At 41.2% G+C, this 12793-nt stretch overlaps 1 protein-coding gene across 1 annotated transcript in view; it reads left to right on the plus strand.

Annotated features, from left to right (window-relative positions):
* The window catches only part of LOC131884161 (adenylate cyclase type 8-like), a gene marked incomplete in the record, with an annotated part of 51667 nt that overhangs the window by 20059 nt on the left and 18815 nt on the right, over positions 1-12793 (plus strand). Inside the window, 6 exon segments of the mRNA XM_059231840.1 lie at positions 4232-4412; positions 5504-5659; positions 5745-5824; positions 8241-8393; positions 12125-12261; positions 12344-12563. Of these exon segments, the coding sequence (XP_059087823.1) occupies positions 4232-4412; positions 5504-5659; positions 5745-5824; positions 8241-8393; positions 12125-12261; positions 12344-12563 (927 nt within the window).

The raw sequence follows: 12793 nt of genomic DNA on the forward strand, positions 1-12793 counted from the left end.
ACAGCAACCAATCATATGCTTTATGGTGCGCTATCCTTCGTTCTTGGAATCAGACCTGGCCGATGAGTCTTAGGGTCCCTCAGTCAGGATTTGCTCTTGGAACAAAAATGATCGATTTCCTGTGTGTGTAGACACTACAAATGGGAACGCACCATGTCTACAGATTTGCCACTCGTAAACCATTGTACTTTGTCTTTGCATTGCCACAAGCACAATATGAAGCTAAGATTTTAGGTTTTACCATATTTTAATTCCGCAAATTTTCAAGGCGTAGAAGTTCCACTAGTTTGAATTTTATGGTCCATCAATGTGACTTACAGGGAAAATACATTACCCTGTTCCACGAAAATGGAAGACCTTTTGCCGGTAGTTTGTTTTACCACTGCAAGGTCTAGATGAAAAGTGAGGCGTCCTTTGAAAATCAAAAGGTCAAAATGCATGGGTGGTCTTTTGGTCTCGCTGTGTCGTTTCAATGTGTATAGTGTTTTAAAAGTGCGACACAATGGGTGGACAAAGAATTGAGCAATTTGCAAACATCCCCATGACCTTTCTTACCTTTTGATTTAATACCAATGAGTACACTTCATAAAGATAATAATAGGTTAAAACTAAGCTTCAACGGTTTTTAAGAAATGAAAGTTAACTCGGCATTTGTTGTGGAAATGCAAAGCCATTGTATGTACAGTAAAACCCGGCAAAAAACACTTACACATAATCGTGACGAAATTATGGATGGCTATTCAGTTCCATGGCGTCCAACTTCTCATTGCTGAGATGACCGACTGAATTCAACAAAGATGGTACACAAGGGAGCAATAAAATAGAACATAACACTCAAGCCATTCCTAAGCCACAACAGATTTTTCGAGTTACAGGAACTAGTTGTTTACCAGATGAAATGTATCATTCTGCTGTACCAACAGATTTTTCGAGTTACAGGAACTAGTTGTTTACCAGATGAAATGTATCATTCGAAACTTCAAAATATTGCCCGACTTGGCTTGAAGGAGCTTAAACTATTTGCTAATGTCATTGCATTAAGGGCAGCTTTACACTACGATGGAAAATCAGGATTGAACCCGTTTAAGGATGGAATTAGGACTAGTGCTGGGGCGAGTTTTTCGCAAAATGAGTCTTTTTGTTCGACTTTAGTACAGTGAAAGACTGGAGCCGCCCCAGCACTAGTCCTACTTCCATCCTCAAACCGGATTCAATCTTGGTTTCCCATCCTAGTGTAAATCCGCCCTGTATCCGCAGTGTAGGGGCGGATTTACACTCCAATGGAAAACTGGGATTGAATCCGGTTTGAAGGTGGAAGTAGGACTAGTGCTGGGGCGAGTTCGGCAAAACTCTCGAATCTTTCACTGGGCACAAGTCGAACAAGAACTCGCATGGAAAAAACCCGCCCCAGCACTAGTCCTAATTCCATCCTTAAACGGGTTCAATCCTGATTTTCCATCGTAGTGTAAAGCTGCCCTTAATGCAATGACATTAGCAAATAGTTTAAGCTCCTTCAAGCCAAGTCGGGCAATATTTTGAAGTTTCGAATGATACATTTCATCTGGTAAACAACTAGTTCCTGTAACTCGAAAAATCTGTTGTGGCTTAGGAATGGCTTGAGAGTTATGTTCTATTTTATTGCTCCCTTGTGTACCATCTTTGTTGAATTCAGTCGGTCATCTCAGCAATGAGATCGAAAATTGATGAAGCCAACTTGAAAGCCCTCATTATCTCTCATTTTTTTAAATCGGTCTCCCTTGCTACCCAAACGACAAGAGTGGGCTTAGGGTCAATTCTATCCATTATTACAGGGAACTGAATTAAGCGAGATAAAAACAGTGGGATCTTTGAGCCAAACTTTTTTATACGGAGTGATGACAAGCTTAAATTTAGACGGGCAGTTCCATTCCTGATTGAAAGATGAGATTACGCTCTCAGATTCGACTACATGCACCAAAGACGAAATTCTTGAAAGGCTTGATGGAGCTATTTTCGCAGAAGAAGGGCTTTCCTTCTCAACGATGACTTGTCATGTTTTGACATGATTACGTATATGGTTTGCTTCTTGCTCCTTCTTCGTGTCTAGTAGTGGCACTTGCTCCAAGGAACTCTTAACCCAAGTTAGACGAGAGGAAATGCCCAAAAGAGCCAACTTTTTTGCGGCATCATACCAGAATTTTCTTTGAAGGTCCAACTCAAAAGAAAGGAATGTCCTCCGAAAGTAGAAAGTATAAAGAGAGGACTCTGCCAGATGAGTGGGAAAACTTTTTTGTGCCCAGAAAGCGACACACCGCTGCCTCCTCAACAACAACTTTTCTTTGCCGTCCTCCCGTTCAATAATATTTGGCACTAAGATTTGGTTTCGCCACTTGGAGGAGGGATCGTTCCCATGCGTGGATGTGGATCACGCCTTTGGTCTTTGGTCCAGTCCAATTAATAATGAATGATAGTGTGACATATGGGGAACTAGTTCCAGGCCGATCTTGCGTTCATTCTTGACATGTTGCAAGTCTGCTGAATTCCCATGCCAGTTGGTTGAAAGTAGGTTGATATACCGTTTTTATGGTTAAAAGCTCAAAATCACACCAAAACTTTCCAGACCAAAATCTGAGATAACTGAATATAAATAAAAATGCCAGCTTTTATGTTGTGTCTTCACCATAATCGATGCTTTTAGGTTGATGAAATGCCTATTCAAATGTGATTTTACATTTTTGTTTAGATTAGTTCGAAAATTATTCTCAAAAAAGTTAACTTCAATCACTTTAGATAATACCAGGATGGCAAGGGTTGATCGAAAACTGATTGATTTTTAGAACTTGGAATTATCCAGGGACTTCTAGGAATATGGACTGCGAACGAGCTTCCCGCCAAATAGGCTTACTCTTGGTCAGAGCAACTCTGAGCCATTTTCTGAATTAAAGTAAGAAAATAAGAAACCTAGATCTCTTCAAATAAGTAGATCATTTCAAAGTTATGTTGTCAAGAGCTAATCTAGCTGACCAAGAGCGGTCAAAAATTCGATCTCTATTTATTGTTTACCACATAATTTTGACCATGTCTCCTGAGTTCCCTATGCATAGGTTTGGGCTCAAATTTGGCCAAGTTCATCTTTTCAACAAGATCTTGTATTTTTATGAAATGCTTATTTGGAATAAGATGAACGGTTCAGGAGAGGCCGTTTGCAGTCCACACCTCTAGAAGTCCGTGAATTATCCCAACTTCAGCAAATGTCACATGGGTGTGGCAATTGCGATTCAGAATCAAAATAACCTCGTGGTCCAAATTTTGCGACGTCCGCATTTTTGTCACCATGCCAGTTTAAAGAGCACCTTCATGTTTCATGAGCACTTTCAAAACAACCTCGGCATAAAAAGCATTCATTGCATGCACACTCGGCATGCTTTCATGGTCTAATCAAAACCTGGAAACTCCATTAGGTGGCCACATTCAGTTTTGCCAGCTAAAATTAATAACGGGGATGATAAGGCAAGTTGGCGAATTATCCCCTAAAAGTAGTGTTTGCCCCTCGAGAATCCTGATTCCGAGATTTCCTGCGTTTTCGAAGAAAAACTATCCCCACTCGAATCCACAAATAGTTATAGTTTGGCGGGCTAGGACGATTGGAAAAGTTAGTCTCTTTGGGATCTGGTGATTAATACTCATGGCAAAGATATTGAATTATGTAAAGATAAAAAAGAATAACTAAGTCTGAAAGGCGAGTCTCGAGTCTCGGGATCGAGATCTCCGTAATCGATGAAAACCCTAATAACAAAAGACTAAGACAATGTCAAAAGTTTTATTTGTCAGCTTGTACGTAAGCTAGAAAGCGTCTTCAAGGGAAAAATAGCTTTCATTTAGACCGGAGTTAAGGATTCATGATTGGACTTTGAATTGAAATTTCAATATCGAAGAACATTCGGTTTATCGAAGTGCATAAAAAATGCGATGAGCTCACACTTCCAATGGACATGTCTCATCGTCAGAACAGGGTCGTGTCCTTGGTTGGCATGAACCTCCCTTTGGTTTGGCTGAGACGTCGGAATTGACCGACATATCAAGGCCAAAAGGCCCAGTTGCTTCCGAAATGGACTCGTCATGTTTGTTTCTTCGTGGCTAATCGAGTAGTATTCCCATCGATTGCCAATCGTCCACGTGGCTCTTGATATTGGGAGTGTCTTCACGTTGTCTCCCTCCTTGGTGACCTAATTTCCCTGGTTGTTTGTTTCAGGCGGTATGGAATGTGTTTTCGATCGGATTTCTTTATTTGGGAGTCAATTGGATCGGTCTGTACACGAAATACCTAACCGAGCGGGCCCAACGAAAGGCCTTCCTGGAGACCCGAAGATCTCTCGAGACCAGGTTCAAAACACAGAAAGAAAATGAGAGACAAGAAAGACTCCTTCTCTCGGGTAAGTTATCCGCGCTTTTTTATCATTTCAAGTCTTTGCTTCTTTTTTGGGTGCCCATGAGAAGACAGGAAGAAAACAGACACGTGTGACTCATCTTCTGAAGGGGGGGGGGGCTTTCTTGGTTCTGCGTGTAGCAAATTTTCCGTGTTGCAAAGTGGGTTATTTGAATGCTAACATCAGAGATGAAAACACATTCAATGAGCTCCAAGTACAAGTTTTGTTTTCGAGGTTTGAAACTTGGGACGAATCGTGTGTCTGGGATATACTACGTGTAGTATGTATTTGAGCCAAGTTTTAGGAAGGGATTAGTAAATACGAAACGCGCATGAAAACGTGGAGATGGCCAAAGGGATCAGCTAACAAGTTGATTTTTTGTTGATCCCCGAGACTAATGACTGGCAAACTCGAGCGGAAAGATCCATCCAGAACTAGCGAGTGCCAAGAATCATTCCAACTGACGAAAATTGATGGATCTTCAAAAAGCCAGGCAGGCAGGCATTCTTTATCCAACCTTCCATTTCCGCTCCACTTTGAGGAGCAATCTCTCTGAGTCTGGGAACACTTCCTGAATGGGCATTCAAATTTAGCAACCCTGGTGCCAACTGCCCTGACACGGAAATGACCCAATATTTCCAGTCTGAAGAGCAGGTCCGTTATTCTCGCTGCCAAATGAGAAACCAATGCCCTTAAGAGCCAGATGAGAACAAATCGTATTTGGACTGAAATGGCCTTCTGCAAGCGACGTCAAAAAACTTCTAAAAACAGGAGTCTTCAAACTCGACAAAGCAAAAGTGATGACTTCACAACGCAAACTGGGGACAGAAAATGTCAAGTGTTGCCACTTTAGGGCCATTCAGGGCATCCATCTCTGCCATGGAGTGTCACATCAAGCGAGTTTTTCCCCCTTCAGGTTTTCGTGTTTGGTTTTCCTTTCCTGCGAATGATTGTACAGTTTCAAAGTTTGTGAACGAGTTCACGCCAAATCTAGCAGTGGGCTCTCTAAAGCCGAGTATTGTTCATAAACGTCCCATAAATCGTGCATTTTTCCATTTCGAGTCTGGCTCTCTCGAGTGTGTATATATTTCATGCAGTTTTGCCGTCGTTCGTGGCCCAACAAATGATCCGTGATATCGCCCTGGAAGAGGAAAAGGCCATTGGAGACTTTCAGCCCGAGCAATTCCACAAAATTTATATTCACCGCTATGAACAGGTCTCCATCTTGTTCGCGGACATCAAGGGATTCACGGGTAAGTGAATATCAATACGCTTTGAGATTCCCTCCAGGGGGAATGAGCGTGTACATCTGACATTTCGCCTTTTCTCCATTTGTAGCTCTTTCGACCACCTGCGAGCCCGAAGAACTCGTTCGAATCCTCAACGATCTTTTCGCTCGGTTCGACAAACTTGCCAATGTAAGTTCACTACTCATTTGAGTTTGTACTCGATGTAGTTTGGACCGATAAGGGTGTACTAAAGTCTAAACTGAGGTGGTATTTTCAAAACTCTTACTTACCTCAGAGGAAGCATGTGAACGTTACCCAGTTTGAAAATCATCCCACCACTTGAGTAGATGAATTTTCATACTGAGTGGAGTCCATATGCTTGTGCTAACTTAAAAAGCCTTGATAAACACGCCTCTGGAGATTGAGTTGTGACCAAATAGAAGGCTTGGAAAATGAAAATCAAAGATGTTGATCAATTCCACAAAGAAATGACACGGTACGAATACAGAGAAGGTTGAATCTCAATCTTGAGCTTTGGTCAAAATGCACAGGGTGGTCGAGCAAAATTGATCGTTTTGTGATTCCGATTTATATTTGCTGTAACTTTGTATAGCTGTCAGCAATGAGACATAGACACTTTTACAAAAGACTCAGATAGAATAGGCAAACGTATTTTTTTGCTTTATTTAATACCTAATCTTTAACGCCAGAATGCGGGTCCTGAAAGAGACACAAATCAAAATAATGTTCCCCTCAAGATAGTCAGATGACAAACTTGTCAACTTGTAAGTGAAGTCTTGAGATAGTTCACACTTAGGAGAGTACGGCAGTGAGATCAGCGCATCATTGCGGTTGAATTTTGAACCTCCAATTCCGTTCCAAAGCAATGAGTTGACGTGGGTCCCAGATCCAACCCAAACCTTTTTTTCGTAAATGTCTGTGCCTTAAAGGGTGAGTTCTAAGGCTTAGGTTACTCTTCAAATATGATTAACGGCAATTGCAGCAACACCGGATTCAAATTATGTATCTTTCAACAGAAAATGTAGAAAGTGGTTATTAAGTGGTGTTTAAAACGTTCAAAGTACGTTTAAGGGTACGCGAAGGGTATCTAAAGCCATATGTAACTCGTAGAGCTGCCAATTTTTATTCCAATGTGTTTGATTTGCGTGTGGGAGCAATGAAAACTCATTGCTTTGGAACGGAATTGAAGGTTCAAAATTCAACCGCTATGGTGCGCTCATCACTGTCACTGTCGTACTCTTCGAAATACAAGGCACAAGGCCCTAGCTCATTCTTCTGGAAAGGACATTTTGAGTCAATCACCTTTTTGAGCCCCACAAAAAGATTGAATGATTGAGTTCACGTGGGATATTAAGAGTCTTGGTGAGCCTCTTCTCACAAAACTTCTTTATTACAATATGACTTAAACGCCAACATCATGCGACAAATCAAGTAGGGATGAACCAGTAGCAACAGAAAACAGCTCTTGTTTAGTGTTTGCATGACTCACATGAAAATTAGAAGAGGTTATTAAGACTCTTAGAATCAACTTACCCCACCTGTCAGCAGCCCTTTTTGATCTTTCCATAAGGGGATTGAATGATGTGGACTCTCCTAGCTCTCCTTCACAAAGTTGTCCTCCAACTAACTTGAGAGGGATATTATTAGGACCCAAGTCTTTCCCTCAAATCCTATATATAGTAAGCCCTGAGGGTTTTAGGAACAATATATTCATAAAACCTGGTTTGTCAACCATTTCCGAGTTTTGTCACGTCTCATTGCTGAGAGTTACAAAGTTACAGGAAGCATTAATCAAAAGTTCAACATTGGGCAGTTTTGCTCAAACACCCTGTACATTTCAAAGAAACACCAAAAATAACTGAGCGTTACGTTGTTTTAGCTCATGCTTAATCAGCTTGGGATCTAGATATCCAAACTCAGTTCTCAAGTGCAATGAAAATGTGAGGAAGGTCAAAGACCAACCCTGTTTTGAGACTACAGCTTTGAGATTATAAACACGCCTTGCATTGGTTTTCATGTATAAATGGTGAGATGAGAGAAGCTAAAGAGAGCGTAATCCCTGTTCTGTACATCCATCTAAGTAGATCCATGCTAGTCAAACACAGACAGTAAGTCACCTTCATCGCGTTTAAGCATTTCCTGTGGTGAATAGCATTTCTAGCCTTATCCTTCAGCCTCAAACATCTCTTATAGTACTTATACAATACAAGAAGAACCATTCTTTGAGCTACAATGCCTTATCCCACAGCCCCGAGAATAATAATTACTGCTACATGCTCATCTCAATTATGCGGAATAATGAAGTACGCGACATTGGTTAACTTGCATTTGCCATAAATAATGTCAAACCTCATCGTCAAGAACAAATAATTCGTGAGCGAAAGCGTTTCGGTTTTTTAAAGACCACTCGCTCTGTCATCCCGCCCCTAAAGAGGGTCTTTGCTTTGTATTTTGAGGAGAAGAAATTCAGCTCCCACATTTCTTGCACAAAGGCTGTCTTTGTCAGCCTATCATTGTCTCCTTCCATTTGGTTGAAAGTGTCGCTCTCCTGAAGATTACGTTCTATTCTTATGATTACTTACAGGAAAGCAGCTGCCTTCGTATCAAGCTCCTGGGTGATTGCTACTATTGTGTGGCGGGTCTTCCCGTGGCCAGAGCCGACCACGCCAACTGTTGTGTGGAACTTGGCCTTAAGATGATCAAAGCCATCAATTTGGTCAAGCGGAAGAGGAGTTCGGTAAGAAACGGAGACGACGACGATCTCGCGTTTGATAGACCATCGAGTCATCTCACTCATAGAGGTTTTCAGAGGGTAGTTAGTTCACGTTCCTACCGCTGGGACGTTATTGTGAGAGGGCCTTTTTTTTACAAGGATCGGCCTTTTATTTCTTCGATGATGCTTGATTGTATCTCCTACTCCACGTAGCTGAACAATCACTTTAGCTTTTACAACTTTGATGCAAATGGACTTTGTTTCCAATTTAGAGTAATTTGACAACTTTGAGAATTTGGAATGGTCATTTTCAAAATTATACATTTTTTCAAAAATATTTGCAATAAAATGGTAATTGCTTCGCATTGACATGCCTTCAAAGACATGTTAGAGGTCAAGCATCAATACTACGCCTACCTTTTGACCAATGTCAATTCAATAATGTTGTTTTCTTTATGTTTGGCGTTTGTTACTGAAGAGAAATAGATAGATAGATTTACTACAGGAACACTTTGATCATGATTGGATAATGTCGGCATTTAATCTTTGAGTTAGCATCTTGATCTATCAACAATTTCATGAGCATGTAATTCCTCAGGTTCTTGTTAAGCAAAAGCTTGTTTTCACCAGGACCTGGGCAAATTAAAGAAGACATGACATAGATAGTCAATAAAGTTGGTAGAAATACAAAATGAAATTTAAATAGCTTGAAGAAAATCATATCGGTTCGAATTTATAAGAAAAAAAGGGACCAAGAGAAAGACATAAAAAGAAAAACAGAGCAAAGCAAATATTGAGATGAATTAATCTGTTTACCCCATTGAAATGAAGATTAACATGGGGAAAGAATCTGAAAGTGACTAAAGGAAGGAAGTAAAAATGTGCATGTCCCATGATATCGAGCTTGACCTGATATTTTGAAGGCTTTTTCATTGGAACGTGCAGCAACAATCACAGTTGACATTTGCTTGAAACCAGTCTAGCACGTCTGAAGGAACTTTTGAATTAATTAATTAGGACTTTTGTTTCAAGTGGCAAACTTCAAACTTCATTACAATTCACTTTGTTGATTGATTTTTTTCAGCACTGCTGGTTGAAGAACCAAATAAAAAAATCTAGCCCAAAAACGTCTTCATTTGGATTTTCCGTTCATTAATATATGTTGAACCAATTTGGTTCTTTGGGTATCTTGGGTGTCTTGGAACGCGATGTGACGATTGTCGAAAGTATGAAGGATATGACTTGACTCATTAGCTTTCGTCGTTGTTAAAAGGCGATAAGTAAGATGAATCCTTAATTGCTATTGCCCATTCAACTGTCGATGAATTTGATTTGTAAGTGCAAAAAAGAAAATAGTAGCCTTAACTTATTTTTTATTATGTCAACCAACCTTGATGTAATCTTTTTCCTGAAACAAGGTCATTACTTTGCGCTCACGAGCAAATCTGAAGACTTATATTCCGTCAAATTTGCTGATAGACGTGGAGTAACTTCTTCTTATTGCGCATGCCTGAAATTTTTGTGCATTTGGCGATATTAACACAACCTTGGAGCCTTGGCCCGTCTTAAAAGAGTCTTGGCAAAAGGCTTCGGAATCATGGACACAAAACAAAGCCTTAGGGCCTTGAGTTGGTCGTTCTTTTTTGCTCCAAGGATCATTGTTTGCCGACAACCTTGTTCATACTTTATTAAACAGTCTTTGAAAAGGCAATAGTAAAACATGCTTGCCTCGAGGAAATTTAAAATGAATAGAAGCATCGGGAGAACGCTTTTTTTTTTTGCAATCTCCCCAGCACTCTAAGATGCATTTGTGTATGTCTTTTGCGGATCCGGAAATTTGCCCATGTTTTTTTGCATTTTTTGTGCATCCACTTAATTAATAGTCTCTGAGTGAGTTTCATTCGCAAAGCTCAAACTGATTCTCTGATTCCAGCGGCTCTGAACCCCCAATCTCCCTTAGAGAAGTAAGACTGTCCGAAGGCTCCCATTTGCTGTTCCCACTTCAACTTGATCTGGCCAACCATCCCAAAGAGAATTTATGGCCTTTTTTTCTAAGTAGACTAGACTCTCACTCTTCGGTTCAGCTTGTCTTGAAAATAAATCCTAGTCTCAAAGGGCCATGTGGGAAAGGAGTTTGGCTGCTTCACAACTACACTATATGCTAATCATGTCGAATCTTGGGTCAAAGAAAGGCCTTCTTCCCCTCTCGTTTTCGAGCCCCTTGTCGCCAAGGTCAGAAGTGGCAGGCTCTTAGTAAACAAATGTGCCCTTTTAAGAGCCCCAAAGTATCGGGATCTAAGGCGCCAAGGACCCGGTCATAAATGTCAATGACGTGTGAAATATGGGTACCCTTGCCAGTGCTCGCATTGGGATTGGGATGGTTTGTCCCCTGGCTTAGCCAAGAAGGCCAAAGCATATTCTACGAATTCAAAGACTAAATGAGAATCACTTGTAATCGCCTAAGGTGCCAGGGAAAACCGATCCTACCATTGGCTGACACTTTGAATGAGCAAGCGACGAAATTACCAAGAAACGTGTTCTTGAATTTTACTTTGAGCAAACTTGTCGCAATGCGCAAAAAAGGTGGGGAATGAGTTAAAACTGAGAAATTGCATCCTATTGAGCTTTCCTCAAGTGAAAGAAAGGTACAGTAAGTGATCTGCAGTTTCAAGATCTGGTCTGGAATTATTCACAAGCCCCAGCAAGTGCACTTTTTAATGGATAGCTTCTTCTTCGGACACTTTATTCACGAAGGAGCTTCTTTCTTCGCGTGGAATGGCATAAATCATACAACAACCCCGGCACGTTAATGCCATTCCTGGAAACTTTTGGGGAGCCAATTGCTGAATGTATGGACAAATATACCCTTTTCCTGTGACCGCATCAGAACGCAAACAAGTTGTGGTCCATTCAAGACGAGTTGGAGGGACACTTTAAAAAAAGTCCTGCCACAAAGAGAAGGAAACTAAAGTAGCTCCAACTGCCAAAAGCTTGCTCAGTAATAAGTAAAAAAAGATGATCTGGTGCTAAAGCGACCCTAAAGTATTTGAATGATATGATTCTATGCCAAGATGCTATCTTTCATTAAAAGTACCTACCAACCTACTTGCATGAGCGGTTAGTAAGAATAAAAAAGTTTTCCCACCATGGTGTGTGATATTTAATGAAAGTTAAGCAATTTGGATCTCAATGGCTTTTGAATTCTTGCCAAGGGTGTCTGGAGACGCAGCTCAAAATGAAGTGTCTCTCGCAGGTCTCCTTTTTGAGTTCTGATTGGTCCAAGACATTTCCAAGTCTGGTCACATTTGTGCTTGGGTCCAATTGGACCCACTTTAACCAAGCAAGGACCATGACCAAATCAAAGGGACACTGGAAAGAGGGGCTTAGGACCAGTCTCGAGATATTACCTCAGCCAAATGAAATCGTGTCTAAAGGGTCCTTTTGAAACACCGACAAGTGCATTTTTTTTTGNGGGGGGGAACGGATGATGCTCCCATTTCCACTCGCAACTTAGGAGTCTTGTGAGTGCCATGGGATGCGTAATTTCTCCATCAAGACAATTTTCACAAGAACCTTGGAGCCATTGAATACCAATAAGCGACTTCTTCCACTCGACGTCTAGCTTTGGGGCAAGTCCCCCCCTCCCCTTCTTTCTTATCGCTGTTAAGATGCTTCCAAATCGAACTTTTCGGCTTGGTTCCACTTGAAAAATGAGCCACGAGCGTCGAGTAATCCCGTTCCATTTTCAACTTCAGGTGGAACTGGCAATGAGAATTGGTGTGCACTCAGGATCCGTTCTGTGTGGGGTCCTTGGTCTTCGAAAGTGGCAGTTTGACGTCTGGTCGAATGATGTCACCATTGCCAACAAAATGGAGTCAGGTGGAATTCCAGGGTAAGGGATCACGGGGACGGTTCGTGCGTGTTTGTACTTCGACAATGCTCGGTGACAACTGTCATTTACTTCCATTTTCAAGACGGGTGCACGTCTCCCGAGCGGTATTGGATAACCTGAATGGGGCCTATGACGTGGAGCCCGGCAATGGAGGGGATCGGGATCAGTTCTTGGCGGATTTCCGCATCGAGACATATCTGATTGTGGGCAAAGCGGGCGGCAACGGCGGAAAGCCGACTAGAAATTCAATTTGTCTCCATGATTGTCTTCCGACGGTGCCAAAAGGAAAGCTGAAGAAAACGGTAAGATTCCAAGTTGAGGTACAAATCTCCATGATAAAATGAATAATGTATTATCAATCCATCAATCAATCAATGAACTCGTAATACACTAGCTTGTTATTGATTATTGCTTATGTATTGTCATTTTCACTCTAAGCATTCACATAAGGGAGCACGTAAAGTCTGGGATTTCTAAAAGACATGAGCATCCATCATACAATCACCATTTCCCTACAAATGAGTTCAGGAGC

Source organism: Tigriopus californicus, chromosome 7 (assembly GCF_007210705.1).
Source record: "Tigriopus californicus strain San Diego chromosome 7, Tcal_SD_v2.1, whole genome shotgun sequence".
Classification (NCBI taxonomy): Eukaryota; Metazoa; Arthropoda; class Copepoda; order Harpacticoida; family Harpacticidae; genus Tigriopus; species Tigriopus californicus.